At 34.3% G+C, this 23,226-nt stretch overlaps 1 protein-coding gene across 1 annotated transcript; it reads right to left on the bottom strand.

The window, feature by feature from the left end:
* Window positions 1-13,843: 13,843 nt before the first annotated feature.
* Window positions 13,844-15,190, bottom strand: LOC114579795. Its single transcript, XM_028695451.1, has one exon. The coding sequence runs from the start codon at window positions 15,188-15,190 to the stop codon at window positions 13,844-13,846; it is 1,347 nt and encodes a 448-aa protein (XP_028551284.1).
* Between the last annotated feature and the right edge of the window lie 8,036 nt (window positions 15,191-23,226).

Here is a 23,226-nt window from a genome sequence, read left to right as displayed (position 1 = left end):
TTTATTATGTATGTTCATAGCTGCTTCTAACCTTTCCTTTATGAGTTTTATGTTCTCAATGGAATTATCCACTAGCTCAAATCCTTTTAGTTTTCAATTTACAACTTTAATCCTAGATAAAGGAGTTCTACAGCTCCTTCCATATATAGCCTTATCGGTAATCATATTGATACTTGCTTAAAAGTTGTTATTATAACCAAACTCAATCAAAGGTATATGAATCTTTCATCTTCCATAAAAAATCTAAAACATGTATTCTAAATAAATCTTCTATAATATGAAAAACTCTCTCATACTATTAATCTGTCTAGGGGGTAGTGAAATGCCATATTGAAATTTGCTCACGACATTCATGAATACCTTTTTTATAGCTTTGAGGTAAATCAGCCATAACAATAAAAAATAATGACTTTAGGAATTCCATGCAATCTGATAACCTCATTCACATACAATTGAGCTAACTTATCAATAAAATCTATTTACCTCATTGATAAAAAATAAGTAAAATTTATTAATCTATCCATAATCACCCATAATACATCATGCCCTTGCCTAGACCAAGGAAAATACATAGAAAAATCTATAGTGACCTCCTCCCATTTCCATTTAGGAATAAAAAATATTTGTACTAATTCACTGGGCTTTTGATGCTCACATTTCACTATTTGACATAATTTTCACTTATAAACAAAATTTTCCACCTTGTACTTCAACCCAAACTACTAAATTATCAACATTATATCAAGCTACATGGTTAAATGGTGTACCTAGAATAAAGGGCTTCATGTAGTATCTCCCTCCTCATATCGCCACTAATTGGGACCCACAACCTACCACCACAAAAGATTATACCCTAATCATCCAATTGAAATTTAATCTCTTTCCAAACTAAATCCGATCTATCAATTCCACATTCTTTATCTATTTTATAAGCTTCTTTAATCTTGTCTTGGAATGAGGGTTGAACTATCAACTGGGAAAGGACTCCAACTAGTACATCAGATGAATGTACCACCTCTAATTTTAGACTCTTCGATTCCATAAATAATGCTTTCTTAGAAGTGATTAAATTGTCTTCCACTCCTACTAACAATCCACCCAAAGTAATAGCAACCACATTCACTTTATTTGGATGATAAATGATATATAAATCATAATCCTTGATAAGTTTCAATCACATTATATACTTTAGATTTAACTCCTTCTGAGTGAAAATATACTTCAAACTATGGATATTGGTATAAAACTCACATATGACACCTTATAGATAATATCTTCAGAATTTTAATGCAAATATAATAGCCACCAGCTCCAAATTATAAGTCTGGTAGATCTTCTCATATGGATTCAACTACTTAGAAGCATAACCTATTACCTTTCTATTTTACTACAACACACATCCCAGACCCTTTAAGAAAACATCACTATTCACCTAAAATTCTTTTGTCCTTGACGAGATAGCTAAAGCAGGTGCTGACATTATGCACTCTTTCAAATTTGGAAACTTTCTTCACACTCTACTATCTAATCAAATAGCACAACCTTTTTATTCAATCTAGTTAGAAGAATTGTAATATATAAAAAGCATAAAAACTTCAATTAACAATCTGTCATGCCCAAAAAAAACTATTAACCTTAGTCACAAATGTTGGCCTCATCTAATCTACCATTGCTTTCTCCTTATGGGGATCCATAGTAATTCCTTATTCACTCATCATATGCCCTAGAAAAGCTATAAACAACATACAAAACTCACATTAAGAAAACTTAGCATATAACTTGTATTGTCTTAAGGTATCCAAAATCAACCTCAAAAAGCCTGCATGTTCTTCTTTAGACTTTGGATTCAGCTTCTTATAGAAAAGTAAGTGTTGGCATTTTAAAGTATAAATAACACATAATCCTAGGAGCCTAATTTATATGTCCAGGAAATAGGACATGCACTACCAAAAAACCTAGAAAAAATATGTAATTTCTAATCATAAATATATACAATCATATAGGCAAAGCAACAAAATAAAGTAGTTTAAAGAAAATAAAGTCTGTGGCAAGTGCCATATAATATACGAACCAGGGTCTAATATAGATTAAAGATGTCAAATATCTTCTAACTATAAGCTTGAATTTCTACACTTACACACTGACGCAAATCTTTGCAAAGTAAATTGCTCGTTTAATATCTTCAAGCTGCAGGCTCCAGGTACCAATAAATCTCTAAAATAAATGAACTTCAAAGAGGAGAATTTTTTTGGACTTCTATAATATAAGCAATTTACTTTATACTTTCATAAATCTTTCTAATTCACATTTATATTTAAAAAACAAAAAATGATATTCATGTAGGGACTAGTATACAAAAAATAATGTCTAGTGTATGCATAATCATCCACTTGCCATTACAAAAGTGCAATAAAAATAAATAGTCATATCATCTTACATCCATCAAGAGAGTATCAAACCATAACATCAAGTACAAAAAAGTAAACACATTGTCCTAGCCGAGGCTAGATATCCTATCAAGCAATTTTAAATTGTGTACTAAGTTTTGTGGCTCAAATGTATCCTAAATAGATTAGTGCTTGAATGACTATAAATTGACGGTATTTGTTAATACGTCAATGAATTTATTTTATGTTTAATTTTTAATGATTTATATTTTATTAAATGTGTTTTAATTTTTAAAATTATTTACTTTAATTATTGAAGAATCTTGGTAATTAATAACTCCAAAGTGTTTTAAAGTTATATATTAACAAATCCTAGGCTTTTAAACAAATGTATTTTTTTTCATTACTTAGAATAAAAAAAACACATAAAGAAAGTTTTATGTTAATATTTTATTAATGTTGATTTGATTATTTTATTTAGTTTATGTTTTAAAGAACTATTGTAATTAATAACTCTAATGAATATTAGAATCACTAATCAACATGTGATAGACTTACAAATGAATGTATTTTTTTCATTCCAAAGAATAAAGATAACATATAAACCATCCATTTAATTTAATATTTTATTTTCAAATTTATTTAATTAATTATGTTCTTTTATTGCATAATGGAGAAAAAGGATTCATGCAGCCGACCCCACATAATGCGATAAAGGCTTGTTGTTTTCTTTGTTATTATTGTTGTTGTTGTTGTTGTTATAATTAATTTCATTTGAATTGATTTATTTAATTAGCCTGAATTTGGATTTCTTTATTTTAATTAATTTAATTTAAGTCTTATTTATTATTCTCTACTTTTTATTTTATTTATTTAATTTTAATTTTATTTTTTTTTAGTTTAATTAATTTACAATTGATTTCTTTTATTTATTTAAGTTTACTTGAATAAGTTTCTATTTAATTATTAATTTAAATTTATTTATTTATTTATTTATTTACACTAATTTAATTTTATTTTTATTTTTATTTTTATTTAATTTTTTTATTGAATTTATTTGTAAATTTATTATTCTTTTAACCATTTATTTAAGGGTTTGACAAAAATTTGACATTTCAATTTACACCAAATTTCTAAAATTTATTATTTTTCATATATTTTATTATTTGCTTAGATTTGAATTCAATTGAGTTTTTTTTAAGATAAATATTTATTTAATTCTAATTTTTACAAAATATTCCTTATTAAAGGGTTTTTTAATTGAGGTATTGAGGTTATTTTCTATTTTTGCTCCAAATCAACTCCAATAAGTATGAAATTATCACCATAGCTCAGATATAGTCTAAAATGAGATCCATGAAACTTTGCGGTAATTTGGAATTTTCTTTGTATTTTAGATATTCTATTTATTTAATTATTAAATTTTCTTAGTTTTAATTACTTTTAAATTTAGAGTTTTTTATGGAGCTTTTATTTTTCTTCAATTGTAATTGTGTTTTATAGTTGATTATAATTTATTTTATATTTAATTTTTAAACATTTATTGAATTCCTTATTTTTCCCCATTAAAATAATGACAAAAAGTATACAAAGCATACAATCAAGGAAGAGGCATCAAAAATAAGCCTTCCACAACAAACCAAAACTAGAAAAGGAGAAGCAAAAGAAAAAGCTCTTCCCAAACATGCATACAGTTCATAAAAAAATTATGAAAAACTAAAATTTTGTTGTCAATGTGAGACATGGGAGTCATCCCCGCCACCCTCTTTCTTTTGCATCCTTGGTTGATCAAATTGGCCCCAAGCATTGAAGTTTCTTAGCAAAATGAGTCATAGATACTCTATATTTCCTTAGACCAGATTGCCTTGGATGCAAGAAGAGAGCCTCAGTGGAGAAGTTTAATGGTATGTTGGAGAGATCACCATCCCTTGAAGGAGCAACATGCTTGGCCAGAACACTAATTTCCCCACTAGTAATAGCGGGAGTAGCTTTCTATCCACCAATACTTACAATGGAATTATTTTTCTTTTATCTCTTAGTTTTTTTGGGGTATATAGACCCCAAGGCCCATATCTTTTTGGATTTTCCTATCCTTCTCAATAATTGGTAAATGAGGAGGACCGAAGGCAGGCTGCATCATGGAAGATGAATTTTGAGCATTTCTAGAAAAGTCATTATTAGTGATGAGAGGGTCACAACAAGAAGGATTGTCATAATTCTTGTGCAAAATGGAACATTCACATTGTTCATGTTGAAAAAAATAAGCTTTTCTTAGCTTTTGAAAAGGATACAAAATAAATACGAATTAAGTTTCTTTTGGAAAATTTTAATTTATGAAATTTTTAATTTTGAAGTTTAACACTTCATTATGAATGATATATTACCTTGGGAGAATAGAATAATATTCCTTAATGGGTTCAAACAACAAAGCTGTGATTTCATCCTGATTATCATAGTCAAATTTAGGAAAGAACAACATATAACCCCGAAGGGTCAAAATGACATTTGATTGAGTATTTGATTATGATAATCTAGATGAAGTATCATTAATCTCATATTTAAGGTCACAATAAAAAAGATATATAATTCTAAAGAAAAAAATATCATTTATCATCGATCGTCAGAATATGATGATAATGATCATCGTTGATTTTAATTTTTCCAAAGATAGATAATAGAATTTTGAAAATTGATCTAGGGCCTTTAAATTTCCTATGAGAATAAGCCTTCATAAGTAATTATATCGTAGGAAACCTGGGTTTCCTATAAAAACCCTTGATTAAAATAATGGCTAAAATTTTATTTAGAATTTTTAAGGAGTGATATCAAAGGAATGAGGCTAGAATTTCAACCATAATTAGATAAAATTTGAACAATTATTTTTGGAGTTAAATGGAGGAGGAGTAGGAGGCATTTTATGATTCTAAAACATTTTAGAAATGCCTCAGTCAATTATATGTAATGGGCTTTAAATTTTGATTTTGAGATATTTTAATTTTAATTATTGACTCATTAGAAAGTTGGGATTATAATCCTAGAAGTTGGGAACTTATAATTTTGGGACTGGGAGGATCCCAAGTCTATTTTAGGCTTTAAACTATAGTGTCCCAAACCTTGCTAATGCAATTTAAATCTTGACTTACCCCAGCCTGAATTGGGGAGGCAACTAACAACCTATGAACTTTAAAATTATGTATCTAGTTCTTTATAAAAGATGGATAGGGATGTTATTATTTAAGTTTTGAGGAATTAGGGATGACATCTAGAGCATATCCTTATTGGTCCCTAAAACATGTATGAATTGATGCTTGAAGTGTAATTAAAATTTAATTAACTCTTTAATTAATTTCTAATACAATTCATACTAATTCACCTTTGAATACATAAATGGCATGAAGCAGTTTTTAAAAATGCATAAAATTAGATTTTAACCTAGAGATGCATAACATTCCTATGATAGAATTACACTCTAATAGACTAGGTGGTCTGTTAGAACTCGCAAGTTGGGAGGTGCTTAATAAGAAAGAGAAGAATTAATATATATGTATGCAAACTCTAAGTGATCTCAAGCTTACTTACTAAATAGTAAGAATTTCTATGTGAGCCTAAAAACTTTGTTTAATTTGAGTAGAAAAAGTTTCTTAAGCATACCCTCACAAGCCTCTGAATGCTTTTCAAGCTAAATCAAAATTGGCGTGCAAAAAAAACTAGAAAATCGTTTAAGTTTTATTGCAAAAATAATATAAATAAATTAACATCAATTAATTATTAAATAAATTCAAAGTTTATGTGGTAAGTGCCACTTAATTACAACCTAGGGTCTCCAGAAATTAAAAGTGGTAGGGTACCACTAACAACAATCTGGATTCTAATCTTATAAATAATACAAGTAATTTCAGAATAATTTTTATAAAAAAAAATATATATTATTTATCATTGGTCATTCGAATATGATGATAATGATCATCATTGATTTTTATTTTTCCAAATAAAGTTAATTGAATTTTAAAAATTGATCAAGGGTTTTTAATTTCCTATAAGCAAAAGCCTTCATAAGTAATTATATCATAGGAAACTTGAGTTTCCTATAAAACCCCTTAATAAAATAACAGCTGAAATTTTATTTGGAATTTTTGAGTGGTATCAAAGGAGTGAGGCTAGAATTTTAACTAGAATTATATCAAATTTGAACAATTATTTTTGGAGTTCAATGGAGGCAGAGTAGGAGGTCTTTTGGGATTTTGAAATAATTTAAAAATGCCTAGGTCTATTATATATATTGGGATTTAAATTTTAATTTTAAGATATTTTAATTTCATTTGTTGACCTATCAAAAGTTGGGATTATATTCCCAAAAGTTTAGGACTTATGATTTTGGGACTGCCCCAGATCCCAAGTCTACTTTGAGCACTAAACCATAATGTCCTAAACCTTGCTAATGTAGTGCAAATCTAGGCCTACTCCAACCTGGATTAGGGAGCCAGCTAACCACCTAGGCACTTTAAAATTATGTATCTTATATTTTATGGAAGATGGGTAGGGATGTTATTATTTATGTTTTGAGAAATTAGGGACAACATCTAGATCATATCCTAATTGGCCCCTTAAAAAATGTAGGGTAATTGATGCTTGAAGTGTAATTAAAATTGTATTGACTCTTTAATTTATTTCTAATGCAATACATATTGATTGACCTTTAAATGCATAAATTGTATGAAGCAATTTTAAAAAGTCTTAAAACTAGATTTTATCCTAGAGATTGGACAACATTCCTCTGATAAAACTGCACTATAATAGGCTAGGTGGTCTGCCATAACCCGCAGGTGAGCAGGGTGCCTAATAAGAAAAAGAAGAATTAATATATACATGCAAACTCTCAGTGATTATATGCTTACTTATTTAATCATTATAATTTTTATATAAACCTAAAAATTTTATTTAAATTGAGTAAAAAAAATTTTAAGTGTACCTTAACGAGCCTCCAAATAGTTTCCATGCTAAATCAAAATCAGCATGCAAGAAAAAAAAACTAGAAAAGCATGACTATTTTTATTGCATTAATAATATAAATAAATCAACATCACAATTATTAAATAAATTCAAAGTCTATATGCAAGTGCCACTTAATTACAACCCAGGATTTGCAAAAATTAAAAGTTTTAGGGTACCACAAATAACAACCTGGATTCTAATCCTACAAAAACACCCCTTTGGGGAGGATTTCTTTTCCTAGGTGTTTCTTTCCTCTTTGGATTTGTTTTAAATCATCCAAGATTGAATTTCCAATGAAGGGAAATCTCCCCTAAGGGAATGTTTCCCTTCTCTTTGGATTTTAATATGGATGCTTAATATCTCATCTTAAAATTAAACTTTCATAGCATGACTTAATTAAATTAGACATAGAGAATTAAAATAAAATTCTAAAATAACCTACACGATTATCCTAGGAAATTAAAATATATCCCAAATAGATATATTTAAAATCATCAACAATCCCAGGTAGTTATATATAATGCTCAAATTAAAATCACTACCACGTTTGTGTTGCAAATCTATTTTTTCATGACTTATGTTTTGATGATTGACAAACACTATTTCTCTTGGACTACTTGTTGCTTCTAACTTTTTAGGAATCGAAGATCGGACGATCAAGAAGAAGACAGTTCAGGTTTGCGTAGGTTTAGGGTTGAGTCAGTCTGTACTTTTGTTTTTCACCTTTTGAGTCTACTTGTAATGGTCAAAGAGACTGATACTAAGTAACCCTACACACACACACTTGAGAGATTTAGAATCTCTATTTTTGCTCACATCGGCCAGGCCGATCCCTTGGATCGTCCTGGACGATCGAGTTCAAAATAGAGACTCTAATCAGGATTCTTAATTAAGGCAGCCGACATTAACATATCGGCCTGGACGATACGTGTATCGGCCAGGACGATAAGCTCAAATAGAAAGAAGTAGCCGCCATAGACAATTAAGGTATACTGTATTTTTAAATTATCGGCCAGGACGATCCAAGGATCGGCCTGGACGAAATTATAAAATTATGCCTTAATTGATCAGGAAATCAAGGGAGTAATTAAGGATGATTGATATGATCATATCGTCCTGGACGATAGCAGTATCGGCCAGGACGATATAGTCAAAAATCTTAAGTTACTTCAGGACGATAAATATCATCCAGCTCAAAAACAGGGTGATGCTCAGGATGATTTGCCTCTGATTTGAACTGATCGGCCAGGACGATCGTGAGATCGACCGAGATGATCAAGCCAAATTTCAATCGTCCAGGAGTGTATCCAGGGTGATGCTCTGGCCGATCCTCTAAGTTTTATACTGATCGGCCAGGCCGATGTCCATATCGGCCTGGACGATAAAGTCGGCTACTTGAAATTAATGACCTCCTTTGAAGCTCTTCTATTTAAGAGCTATTGTTCAACATTTTTCAAGACCTTTGGCTGCTGCCTTGACCTGAGAAGACCTTGAGGAGAGAAAGAGAGAGAGGGAGAGAGAGAGGATCTTGTGAGGGGGAGCTTGTGAGGGGATTCACAAGGGTTGCTTCAAGGATTGCTCTACTTATCTTTTGTCTAGAGTTTCTCATCCGTGGAAGGTTCGGTAGAGGTAAGGAGTTTGCTTTTGGTTGAGGTTCTCTGCTAGCTTCAGGAGGAAGCAAAAGGAGGTAGGTTCTCTGCCTTGCCGGGGTGGCAAAAAGGAGGTTCTTGTGAGGGCTTCTCCGCCTAGCCGTGGGGGCTAAAGGAGAGTCACGTTTTGTAGTGCAATACTTGGAGGGTGCCTCCTAGGAGTGGACGTAGGTCGAGTCGACCGAACCACTATAAATTTCTGTGTTCTTTTTCTTGCTTCCGCACTTTTTAATTCTGTATTTATTTCTGTGGTGTGATTTGGTTTATGCAATTTTTATTCTTTGTGAAAAGAGTTTTTAAAATATCAATTCACCCCCCCCCCCTCTTGGTTAGCTTGGGACAAAGTTCATAGGGCTTAACATCCCGAACGAACTTTCAGTTTGTCCATACTCTTTTTTATTTCAAGGGGCTTAGCATTCTTAGCATCTGTAGAAAAATTGTTAATTAATTTTAAATTTTTCTCCCTTAATTTTAGCCTTATATGAGTATGGCCGCCTACAAAAAATTATATTAGCATCAAATCATCCCAAACCTGATAGTAATCTAATGCCCATCACATCAACTTCACAAATTACATAAAATTTACATATAAATAAACAATCACATTAATCAATTAATTGCAACCAGCATGTATTGAGAACCATAAAAAATTGGCACACAAGCAGTAGGAAAGTAAATATTGTCCTAGCCTAAATCTTAAGTTGGTTTTCCTAGCAAACCATCTAAAGTGTTTGTATCAAGTTGTGTGGTTTAGATATGTCCTTTGCTAGATAATTCTTAAAGTTGTCTAGTAATTTGATTTATTGAAGGCCAAGGGAATTTTTTTATTTAACTTTAATTATTTATGTTTTAATGCTACTTTTTAAGAAACTTTTAAGTGTTAAATGATTACTATCTTTGTTTACACCAAACCTTTGAAGTTTATTTCATCTTCCTTGGGGCTAAGTAAAAACCTCAAAGGCACGGGTTATCCAATAGTAATAAGTAGGGATTAATTGATTTAATTAGTTGGAGCATAATGTTTTATAATTTTTAATTAGATTGATTTATTACAGATTTTAAGGGTTGCATTGATATTTTTTGGAATTTTACTTAATCATTGAATTTTGAATTTTCTTTGAATTATTTAATTTATTTAATTAAAGGATAAGAAATGTAAGTTTTCTAAATTAAGCTGAATTATGAAAATTTGATAATTTTTATAAATACTAGATCACATGGTGAGTAATTAGACACTAAGTTTACTTGATTTAGATTTTCAAGATTAAGTTTTGAATTTTTTATGTTTTAACATGTTTTGAACTACAATTGATTAAAAAGTTAACATTTTTATATTGACTGATTTCTTATGGTTTAACATTTTTAATTAATCCCCCAATTTTTTGTTGTATTTTTCAAATTTCTTTTGAATCATCCCGTTGGCAGGTTTCTCGCGGGGGATGGAAGATAGCCGTCCGGTCACCTCCGTTGACCAGAATGTTCCTCCATGGAAGGTTGTAGATTCTACTACTGCCAATAAAGCTTTGTTGGAGAAGTCATCGAGAAGAAGCAATCCATCTTTGGTGATCCGAGAACCAATCTTGGAGAAGGCTGTGGTGGTTTCACCGGTGCTGGGAAAAGGAAAACAAGTCATGACTGAAGAAGAAAGGAAATCTCCTCATCTTAATGAAGGTTCATCGTCATCATGGAGAAATTTAATTGTTAGCAGATTCACCAGTTTGAAGCACATACCTGTTATGAAAGATGATCATTTGTCTGATAAGGCTTAAACTTGCAATCAAATTGTTTGTGAAAAAGCGGCAATAGATGGAAGTCAAATTATCCCTATAACAGAAGGCAACGCCAGCGATTTATCATCTGGGCAAGAACGATTGAATCCATGGATTAAATTTCCATATGTTAAATTCAATCTTCTGACCTGTGGATCTTTTATGATGAAAGACGGAGCATCTATCAAATTATTTGAGCCCAATATTAAAACGAATTCAAAGAAGCTTCAATTATCTATAGTTTTTTTTTTTTTTTACAAAATGCAGATAGCATTAAAGAAGAGAAAAGTGTAAATACAAACTACACATGTGATAGAAACCTATCTCTATCCTCCTTTAAAAAATCAAAAAATAAAGGAGGAACCTTATTGCAATCTAACACATCCCAAAAAAAATCACCTTCTAAAGCATAGTCAGCACAAAAATTTTCCAACTTATTACAATTTCTTTTAACAAAGTGAAAAATAATCTTACCAAACCCTTCTAAGAATGAAAGGTCCTCCAAACCTTCACTGTGAACCTTCCGGAAGTTCCCATCCAGCTCCTTGTTCAAGTAGTTGATAATATTGAGATTATCACTCTCAATAATAATGCCATTCGCCTCTAACATCCACTCCATGATTACCATCTTCAAAGAACAGAATGATAATAACTCCAAGAAGCCACAATCCTAATGAATACTAGAAAATCTGAAGGCAAGTAAGAACCTCCCTTTGGAATCTCTAAAAGTTCCACTAACCCCTCCTTTGTTGTTTCTAGTAAGAGCAGCGTCAATGTTCACCTTAATCCATCCTGGGTAGGAGGGTGCCAAAAACAAAACAACTGGTCCAGCCGATTAGCACCCCAGTGATCCAAGAATAGATTAAAATTTGTATTAGAAGCATAACTAATAGCATTAGCCGCTATATAGTTTAAGCTAAGCTCTTGGTTGCCATGCTTAACCAAATTCTGACTTTTCCAAGACCAATAGATCATAGAACAATAAACCTTTGCAATGAACAAGTTATCAAAAGCTAAACATTCCAGTTTAGCTTTACATTCCCTGGATGAAGAGAATCCTGGAATCGGTAATCCCCAGTTATTCAATAACCCAGAAATTTGCTGAACTTTCAAACAACCAACCATCACATGATCTGCATTCTCTTCATCTGCACATCCCCTAGGACAGGAATTATGCCCAAGCAGTCTATAGTACATAAAAAAATAATTAGTGGGTAAGGCATTGTTAAATAGTCTCCACCAAAAGCATTCCACTCTAGAGTTCAGTTTTAACTTTTTTAACCACTTCACATAATCTACCTCCATACTTTCCTCTTTATTGAAAGACAAAGCCAGAGCTGTAATACTTTTCCCAGAAAATTTATATGCCAATTCCAATTCATCCTAACCCATCGCAGGGTAAATTGGAATTTGGGAGATAAGTTCCACCAGAGATTCCGCAAAGAAATCCAAAAGAATAACCTTATTCCAAACACCATTGGAAATGAAAAATGCAAGGCGAGGAAAGTCAAAGTTACCCACCGCAATAAAAGTATGCCATTTACATATCCTCCTATCAAGGATCCAAGCATCATCCATGATATTAATTGCTCTACCAGAAGCAATCTTCCACCTAGTAATATTATGCAAAAACTGAGCTCCACTAGATAGGATTTTAAAAGAAATCGAGCTATTATACTTACAGGAAGAATTCCATATTTCCATACCGTATTTGGCTCTTAGAGAATTGTTCAGCAAGGAATCATCATTTTTCATCAACCTCTAAGTCATTCTAGACCTTAGAGGACCAGCAATGTTGATCATTGAGCTAACACCTTGACCTCCTTCCTTCCAGCTTTTACAAAGGTTGTCCCAAGCTACATAGTGTAAACCATGCAAACCACCTTGCTTATCCCAAATAAAACTTCTACAAGCTTTATCCAACTCCTTCAAGATACTCATTGAAACCAATGAGTGAGTAGCAAAAAAAACCGGAAGAGCAGCCAACACAGATTTGATCAATACTAGCCTCCCTGCAAGAGAAATAGATTGCCTACGCCAAATGTTTATCTTGATAGCAGATTTTTCTAGGAAAAAGTTGAAATCAGAAGCCACAATCCTCCTAAGAGCCATCTTGATCCCAAGATAATTGAATTCTTTAACAGATTTTTAATTCCAAATCTTAGTTATAGCCTTCCTTTTGTTGTTCTTCACAGATTTACCATACATAATCACAGATTTCTGTTCATTAACTTTCTGACCCGTTTCGGTTTCCAAAATCTAAAATATTCTTCTTATACTTCTTCATACTTTTAACAGAAGCTTCAGAAAATAGAAGGATGTCATCGGCATACAAAAGGTGGGATATCCTTGGAGCATTTTTAAAAATTTTAATGCCCAAATTATTACCTCTAAAAGATAAATCATCAGTCAAAACTTAAGAGCAGAGGATAAATAGATAAGGAGAGATAGGGCATCCTTTTCTAAATCCTCTTTTAGCTTTGATACTATCAGTAATCTCACCGTTCACCAAAATAGAAAATTCAAGATTCTCCACACATTCCATGAGGAGAGTACTAAATTTTCTTGGAAACCCATAACGATCCAAAACCATCCTTAAAGAATCCCAAGCCATACTGTCATAGTCTTTCTCCATATCAATTTTGAGAGCCACCAACCGTTTCGTAGCCTTCGAGAATCTTAGTTTATTGCAAAGCTCATGAGCTAATAAAATATGAGAAGATATAGATCTTCCCTTAATAAAAGCAGCCTGAACATCTGAAATGAGCCCATTAATCACTCTCAATAGCCTATTCATCAGCATTTTGGCTATTAACTTGTATAAGGTACAACAAAAGCTAATAGGTCGAAAATTGGTCGGGTTAACTGGATTAGGAATTTTCGGAATAAGTATTAACAGTGCTTCTTTCCATGCCAAACAAATCTTCCCTGTTTGGAAAAATTGTTTAGCAGCCATCCACACTTCATCACCTGAAATATTCCAATAGTTTTTGAAAAACGAATAAGTAGTCCCGTCCATCCTAGGAGAAATATTCCTACTGCAATTCTAAACTTCCATATCTAGTTCAGACTTAGTGAAATTGGTCTGTAGCATCAATACCTCTGCCTCAGATAAAATTTTCGAACTTGGTGGCCATCCCTCCAATTGACAGTTCTGTCTTCTCCATTTATTCTTAAAAAATTCAAGAAAAATTCTTTTAATCTCAACCTGATCTTCAACAAGAACTCCATCATCATTTTTTAGCTGACGAATAGTATTGCCCGACCTCCTGCCATTAGCAATAGAGTGGAAGAAGTTGGAATTCATGTCCATCTTCTGGATCCACTTAACCTTCACTCTTTGTCTCCACCATGTGTTGATTCTTGTCAATGTCACATTAAAAACATAGACTTTAGATCTTAACATCATCAGCTTTTCAATGGACAACACCATGTCAGAAGATTCTTCAAGCTGTAGGATGGCAATCTTCTTCTTCAATGTTTCTTTAAGCTCCATAAAGTTTTTAAGTTTTTCCTTGCTCCAGTGATAAAGAGCCTTCAACACTCTTTTACATTTTACATTAATAACTTCCATAGCATCACCTCTAGCCGTTTTACTACAGGTCTTCTTAACAATAGCTTGAGAAGCTAGATAAGAGGCCCACACCTCCTCATATCTAACCAACCTGTTATGTTTAGGCAGAACATTAAAATTTTTTAGAACAATCGGGCAATGGTCCGAAGCGATTCTCTCCAAGTGTCTCACCGTAGTGTTATGAATGACCTCCAATGCTCTAATGTTAAGGAGGCACCTGTCAAGCCTCTCAAGGATACGGGTATTCCCTGTTTTATTATTACACCACGTGAATTTTGGTCCAACCAAACCCACATCATGAAGATCCATCTTTGTCATGAAATTAGACATTTCTTGAGGTCCATGGAAGAACGAGAATTTCTTCCCTCCCCTCTTCTCACTCTGTGTTAGAATACAGTTAAAATCACCTCCAACTACCATAGGTATGTCCATACCCCCATACTCTTCTAGTTGGTCCCACAACCTCCTCCTTTCATGAAAGCTTTTGTTGCCATAAACTGTCGCAATCAACCAAATACCTTTGTTAAAAATGTCAAGACTCCCAACCACACATTGGGAAGAAGACCGAGCCAAGGTAAATTTAGCTAATTTAGCCTTCCACAAAATCATAATACCTCCCGAGGCACCATCAGAGGGATGTAAGAAGAAATCACACTCATCACCCAAAAATTGATTAATCTCAACTTTATCTAAAGAAGAGATTTTAGTTTCTACAATGCCAACAAAAAACACATCCCAGTTTTTAACAAAGTCCTTCAAGTAAAGATAAGCCTCTCTCTTATTGGCACCTCTACAATTCAAAAATGCTAAAGAGGTCATTTTGGACAAGACGTCGGAGGAAACCCACTCTTCCCTTTATTAGAACCTTCAGATTTTTTCCTAGAAGAATTGTTCAAAGGCCCCAAGGTGCCTCAACTCTTTTGAAAGTTTCAGTTTATGAATCCCATAATTAGTTTTCTCCAAGCATAATTTCCTCAAATCTTGAGGGATTTCTTCAATTAATAAGTCAGAATTTGGATGAAATTCATTACAAGCAGCAGTTTCTGACCCAATTTCCCCTTCTTCTAAACCATCTTCCACAATAGCCAAATCTGATTCTTTCTCTTCAACATTATCCTTCAGCATTTCAAAACTATTCAGATGGACTGGAAAAGCCTCAGAAACCGAAGTAGTAGACACAATTATAGCAGCATTATCACTATCTTTGAGTTCCCCTGCTTTACAAATTTCCTCTTGCAACCCCTCTATCATTGTAAAACCGAATACTGCAACATCAGCAACCTCTTCTATTGACTTACCAATAGTAACAGGTAAATCTTCACAGTTAAACTTCTTCGCAATCCAATCTCACTTCTATCCCTTATTAATCTCCACCTTATTATTTTTAGGAATAAAATTCATCCTCCTTCTGTTCTGCTTAACATGGATCCACGACCTGTACTTTGAATTATCGTTCTGTTCATCAATCTCTGACAATTCAGAAATTCCTTCTTCAACCACTAGAGCAACATCCTTAACATGAGGGCTTCCCTTCTCCTTGCAACCAATTAACAGGTGGCCAATTCTACCACAATTGAAGCAAAATTTTGAGATTTTTTCATATTCCACTTTTTGAAAGAACCTCCCTTCCGGTCCATCCACCCAAACACCCATAGGAAGTTGCTTGTCTAAATCCAGACGAACACAAACTCTCGCAAACTCTCTTCTTCTCCACTGAAACATATCACCATCTATAAGTAAAGGTGGGCCAATCAACGAAGCAATCCTGGCAACATTAATCTCATCCCAACAAAGTAGAGGTAGATGTGGCAGTCTAACCCAAACCGGGGAAGTTAAACCCTTCAAAGATGTAGTAGAAAATTTAGCACTCCATTTATCCAATCCAATAATGTGTCCATTGACAAACCATGGACCTCCAGAAATCACCTTCTCCATAACTTCTCCCGAGAAAATAGAACATAGAACCCATCCTGATCCAAGGATCGTTAAGTGAAACTTTCTAAATTGAGACCACTGGCGTCTTAATTCCATAGCTATAACTTGTACAAGAATTTCCTTACTGAAGACTTTGACAACAATTGAATTCTGGAGCTTTTCAGAATTCTAATTAATTTTTTATTCAAACAACTTAATAGCTTTTCCATCTTCGGACAAAATCAATTCACCTTTTGGCATTTCCACCTTGATAAAAGGACGTTTAGTCCAAGGATTCCGCACTGGATCAATCTTTCATGAATTCAAATTTGCAGATAACGTTTGGACATTCTCACGAATATCCAATGAGCATTTCACACCATCTTGGACTGAAGGGCCTTCCTTAGCGACATTCCAAAATCTGTTGACGATGATCTTCATCCCTGAAGATCATGAATACAATTTTTCCTACAAGAATCTTGAATAAAAGATGGAGATTCCAAATTCAACTCGTGTGCAACTTGTTTACCTTTACCAGGTACCGGAGTCACAACCTTCTTCAGTTCAGCTATAGGCTCTTTGATAACCAAAGCTCCATTATTATGAGTTCTAGGAAATTCGTCAAGAATTCCAAGGACCGATCCAAGAAGGGGTGAAGCAGGCCTCCCATTAGGATCAACCATTCCCCGGCTACCAGAGAAGGAAGACAAATGGCTGATCAAACAGCTCCGGCGAAGCCGCCAATCAACCCGAAATTCAAATTTTCTTGAAAACAGAGTTTTCTCTCTCTAGAAAAATCGGGACTCTCTCTCTCTATAAAACCAACATGAAACTAAAAATTTATGAGTAAAAGCACACTTGACATTCTTCTATAGTTGTGAAGGTATTTGGGAAGCGAATTCCTGTGTATATGGTAGTGGCTGAGCTGAGATGTCAGTGGACAAAGTATGGTAAATTTCATTTAACAAGCCTTGGATCTGACTGGGTTCTAAGTTCATTCTTCTCTAAGGAGTCCATGAAGAATGTTCTATCAGGAGGGCCATGGTTTTTCAATGGGCACATAGTTAACCTTGATAAGTGGAGCTCAGATTTTAATCCTAACTCACTCAAAGGGTTGTCTTCTCCAATTTCGATTAGGATGCTGAGCTTGCCATTGTACTGTTGGGATAAAATCAATGTCTCAAGGATAGTGTCGTATATTGGTGAGCCTATTTTGATTGATGGGAATATGTTCCAATGGGGGAGGAGAGAATTTGCCAGGGTCTGTGTCTGAATCCAACTAGATCGACAATTGCCTACTGATCTTTGGGTGGAAGGAGTTAATGGTAGATTTTTTCAAAAAGTGGAATATGAGAAAATTTCTAAATTTTGTTTTAATTGTGGACATATTGGCCATTTGAAGGAAGCTTGCAATGTTGTTGAGAAGAAAGAAGGGTCAGTCGAGACTACTGGACTGCCTAATAGAAGTATTCCAGAACAAGCCGTTAGCACCATGACAATTCATGATAAAGACTCTTGGTCTTTAGTCAATAACAGAAGGAATAAAAAGAAGCCATTCTGAATGCAAAAATTCATTCCTAATGGTAGTGGAGCACTGAAATCTGTTGATGGGGAGCATTCTAATATTGCAAGGAATAATGGAAGTTTATTAACAAATCTGGAATGCGGGAATAATAATTCAGAGAAACTTGTTCAGGGAAATCTGGCAAAAGTTAGTACAAATTTGCTGGATGTTACTAGCAAACCTGTTGAAATTCGAATTCAGTTGAAAGTGCGGTGGATTCTATCGAAGCTGAGGTGGATGGGAATTTCTAAGCCAAGAATTTGGCAGAACAAAGAATTCCTGAGGGAAATTTGGAGGTTGATTCAAACAAGGTGGCCTTATTTGCTTCTAATAACAAATTTGAATTGCTAAACTCCTTATGTGAGGGAGGCAATGATGTTGAAATTCAGGTTGATTCAATTGAAGAGGAAGTGGAAGAAGGTGAAGTAGTGGAAAATATGGAGATCTGTCATCACAATGACACAGTTGTAGCTGCTCAGGGTAGCATAGAGGGGATTTCTGATAATCCTGAGGAGAAATTTGACCTGAGTAATGGGAAGGGTTCTTCTCATAAAATTAAACTTGCTAAGGAATTGAGATACTTGTGCTCATTAAATATGGCTTCTAGGCAAACTAAAATCAACATGAACAAGAGAAGGGGTGGGGGTTCATCCCCATTCTTATCCAAATGTCTTCTATTAGCTTTTGGAATTGTATGGGGGCTAATAAGAAGGAGGCCTCCTTATATTTGAAGGAGTATATTAGAGATTGGAATGTCTTTTTTGTAGGTATTGTGGAAATAGAGATTTCTTCTCTTTCTAAAGAAGAATTTGGAAAATTGATGGGTGAGAAATGGGATTATTTTCTACAGCCATCAAGAGGTAATTCTAGAGGAATTCTAGTTATCTGGAAAACTAAAGTAGCTTTTTTTTCCTTGATAAAGACATTGGATCAATGTGTGATGGGGGAACTGAAAGTTTTCAACAAGAGTAATTGGATAATAGCTACTATTTATGGTAGTAGAGAGACTCAAGGCAGAAGAGATTTATGGAATTTTTTGGATGGAAACTTTAACCAGGAAATTCCATCTGTGGCAGGAGGTGATTTCAACTGCATTCTTTCACAAGATGAGAAGAAAAGTGGAAAGAAATTTTCTTTCTCACAGGGGCCATTTGAAATGAAGGCTTTTATGAATAGGAATGACCTACATGATGTGGGTATTCTTTGTTCTAAGTTCACATGGTGCAATAACAAAAGTGGAAGTGCCCGAATTTTGGAAAGGCTGGATAGGTGCATGCTGAGTTCGAAAGCTTTGGAAATAATTAACCAAGCATCAATAAGGCATTTGAATAGAATTTCATCTGACCATTGTCCCATTGTTTTCAAATTATTTGATCAATAATTTCAAAGTACCAGACTTCGGAAGTTTGAAGATGTATGGTTGTCTTATTCAGCTGCAGCAACTGTGGTCAGGAATTCTTGGACAAAACCAGTGAGGGGTGATGATATGGAAGCTCTAAATAAGAAATTTTCAAGAGTACTTAAAGCCTTGTTTTTTTGGAGCAAGGCTAAACATCATAATCTAGAAGAATTAAAGGAGAATTTGAAGATGGAGATTAAAGGATTGCAGCTGGAAGAAGCTTCAGAATAGCCATTTCCGGATAACAAAGCTCTGCTTCTTAGAACCAAAATCAAATAATTTAATTCCACACTTGCACGATTGAACACATGGTGGAGACAAAGGGCTAAAGCAAGTGGATTAAAGAAGGTGATTCGAATTCTTCTTTTTTTTCATGCTTTTGCTAATGGTAGAAGTAATAGCAATTCAATCAAGCAACTGAAGATTGAAGATGGTGAGCTGGTTGAAGATCCGGTTATTATTAGGAGCAAATTTCTTCAGTTTTTCTGTAGCAAGTGGAAATACAGGGAATGTCATTTGGAAAATTGGCCTCCTAATGGGAAAATCCTAAAGTAAGAAGATTGTGAAATCCTGGAAACTGATTTTTCCTTTGAAGAAGTTGAGAAGGTGATTAGAGAACTTGGCAACAACATTTCTCCTGGAATGGATGGAATAACATATTCCTTTTTCAAAGCATATTGGAAGATCATTGGGATGGATGTGTAGAAATCTATTCAACTTTTCTTTACTTTGGGTAAAATGTCTTCCTTTTGGAAGGAGACATTGGTGGTATTTATACCCAAAGTAATCCTCTATCTCTCTCAAATTTTAGGCCTATTAGCCTATGCATGTCAATTTACAAGATTGTGGCTAAAGTGCTGTTAAATAGATTGATGAATGTAATTTATTACTTAGTAACTGAGGATCAAGTGGCTTTAATAAAAGGGAGGTCCTTATCTGAGCATATGCTTCTTGCTCAAGAACATTTTCATAAGTTCAGGTGCTCTAAATCAAAAAGGGGATTGGTGGCAATCAAACTGGATATGGAGCAGGCATATGATATTAATGCCTGGAATACCCTTAAACAAGTGTTGAATCATTTTAGGTTTCCAAAAAGATTTTCTGATGAAGCTTGTGACTCTTCCTTAGAAAGCTCTTAAATTGCCTCGGGATTAAGGCAACATCATCATTTTCAGACCCAGAAGAGTCAGTGTCCGAGTTGTTTGCCTTAAGTGCCGCCATTTTCTCCTTCCTCCTCTCACCTACATCAAGATTTATTTTGTTCACCCCTTGCTCATAAGTAATGAGTGAACCAAGTAAGTTATCAATCGAATAGGTATTTAAATCTTTATACTTAGAAATTGCAGTGATTTTAGCATCAAAAGAGGAAGGCAAGCATCTTAAAATTTTATTCACTTTTTCATAGTTAGTAAGTTCTCTTCCTAACACATGCAATGAAGTAACAATCTGAGAAAACCTTGTATACATTTCAAAAATCATTTCATTAGGTTTCATACGAAAAAATTCAAAATTATGCAATAAAATATTCAAAAGAGATTGCTTAACTTCATTAGTTCCTCATAAGTAATACACAATTTATCCCAAATTTCTTTACCAGTAGTGCAAGTGGAAACACGCATGCAGTCTTACAATTTTAAAGCACAGAAAAAATAGTTTAAACACTTTGCATTAAGTTGTGCTAAATCTCTTTCATCAAAAGTTCATTTAGTAAAAGGTACTTCAGTTTTTATTCTATTTACTGTTGTTATCCATTGGTCAAAATTCAAAAAGTTTTCAAACTTAATTTTTATGAATCCCTCTCTGATACCACTTGAAAGTTCATTAGGGATGTTAAGCCCTTAAGAACTAGCCCGAGGCTAACCAAGAGAGGGGTGAATTGGTATTTTAAAAAATCTTCTTACAATCAAAGCATAATCACAAACCAAAATCATCATAGAAATCAAAGCGCAGAAAAATAAATGTGGAAATAAAACAAAGAAAGATCACACCATATTTATAACGGTTCGGTCAAACCTTGACTTACGTCCACTCCTCGGAGGCACTCTCCGAGTATTGAATTAACTAAGTGACTCTCCTTTTGCTCCCACAGCAAGGTGGAGAAGCCCTCATAAAAACTCCTTTCTGCCAACCTGATGAGGCAGAGAGCCCAACTCCTTTTGCTTCCTCCTGAAGTTGGCAGAGAACCCAACTCCTTTTTCTTCCTCCTGAAGCAGGTAGAGAATCCAACTCCTTTTGCTTCCTCCTAAAGCAGGCAGAGAACCCAACTCCTTTTTCTTCCTCTTGAAGCAGGCAGAGAACCTCAACCAATTGCTGAAGCTTACTTCCCTTGAACCCCCAAGGACGATGGATGAAGACTGGAGAAGACGCCTTGGAACCTTGCTTAGAGCAACCTTTATGAATCCCTCTCACAAACTCCCCCTCACAAGTTCCTCCCTCTCTCTCCCTCTCTCTCCCTCTCCTCTTGGCTCTCTCAGGTCAAGATAGCTACTAAAGGACTTTTTTCATGAGAAAATTTGGGTCCTTTAAATAGAATTTCAAGAACCGACATTATTATCCTATACGATCAGTAAAAATTAAGCTCAATCAGCCGTGACAATTTGGGATGATCAGAAGAAAATTGGCTACATCGTCCTGGTCGATTAGTTCAAATCTAAGTACAATCGTCCTAATCATCACCCTAAATAGAGTCTGGTTGATGACAATCATCCAAGACATCGTCCCGGTCGATCCTGTGATCGTCCCGGCTGATGTGATCATATCAATCAGCATTAAATACTTTCCATAATTGCCATATTAATTTAAGCATAATTGTGCTGCATCATCTAGGCCGATGGTGAGATCGTCATGGCCGATGTCCTAAATTAAAGAATACTTAAATTGATCATGGCAGCTGATTCTATCTAATTTGAGCATATCGTCCTTGCCGATACAAGGATCATCCCAGATGATGTGCTTAATGAGGATGCCTTAACCAGGATGCCCTAATTAGGGTTTCTATTTTTAGTTAGATCGTCCTGGCCGATATGAACATCATCCAGGCCGATGTACTCAAAATAGAAAAACATAAAAAATCCCACAAGTGTGTGTGTGCAAGGTTACTTAGCATCAGGAACCACTTTTACAATTGACTCAAGAAAAGAAAAACATTACAGACTGACTCAAACTAAATCTACCCAATCTTGAGATGGTCTTGCGTTATGCTCGATCTTGTGGACCTGAAAAGTTAGTAGGCAAGGCAGTCATAGAAAAACATGAATGTTTGCTATCATCAAAAGTCTAATCCATAATCTCAGATTTGCAACAGAATCTTAGTACTCGTATAGAGATTTTCTTATGGTGGCTAATCAACAATGTTATTTGTACTACAGACCTTCTTATACATAGAAGGTTACGTAATATAATGTATGTCCAAGAGGTAGCAATGCCATTGAAGATGTGGATCATATAGCTGAAAGTTCATTAGGGATGTTAGGCCCTATAGAACTGGCCCAAAGCTAATTAAAAGAGAGGTGAATTAGAAAACTTTAAAACAAAGAGAAAACTCCAACCAAAATCACCACAAATAAAGTGCGGAAGAAAAATAAATGCGGAACCAATAATAAGAAAAGAACACATCATATTTATAGTGGTTCGGTCAAGCCTTGACCTAAGTCCACTCCTTGGAGGCACCCTCCAAGTATTGCACTAAAACAAGTGTCTCTCTTTTAGCCCCCACAACTAGGCGGAGAAGCCCTTACAAAATCACTTCCACCATCCCCTGTGCGGCGGAGTTGCCGGGTCCTTTGATACCAAGGACATCTTCTTCTTTGGTGAACATACCTCGAGACAAGCCTTGAATCCGATGGTACTAAGGTGCGAATTCGCCGGAGCAACTGTGTTGAATCCCCTCCACACTCCCTTGAGTTCCCCCTCTCACAGGATCTTCTCCCTCTCAAACTCCACCCTTTCCTCTCTCCCTTTCAAGCTCTCTATTCAAGT

Source organism: Dendrobium catenatum, unplaced genomic scaffold (assembly GCF_001605985.2).
Source record: "Dendrobium catenatum unplaced genomic scaffold, ASM160598v2 fragScaff_scaffold_637, whole genome shotgun sequence".
Taxonomy (NCBI): domain Eukaryota; kingdom Viridiplantae; phylum Streptophyta; class Magnoliopsida; order Asparagales; family Orchidaceae; genus Dendrobium; species Dendrobium catenatum.
This window is presented reverse-complemented; position numbering and strand designations above follow the sequence as displayed.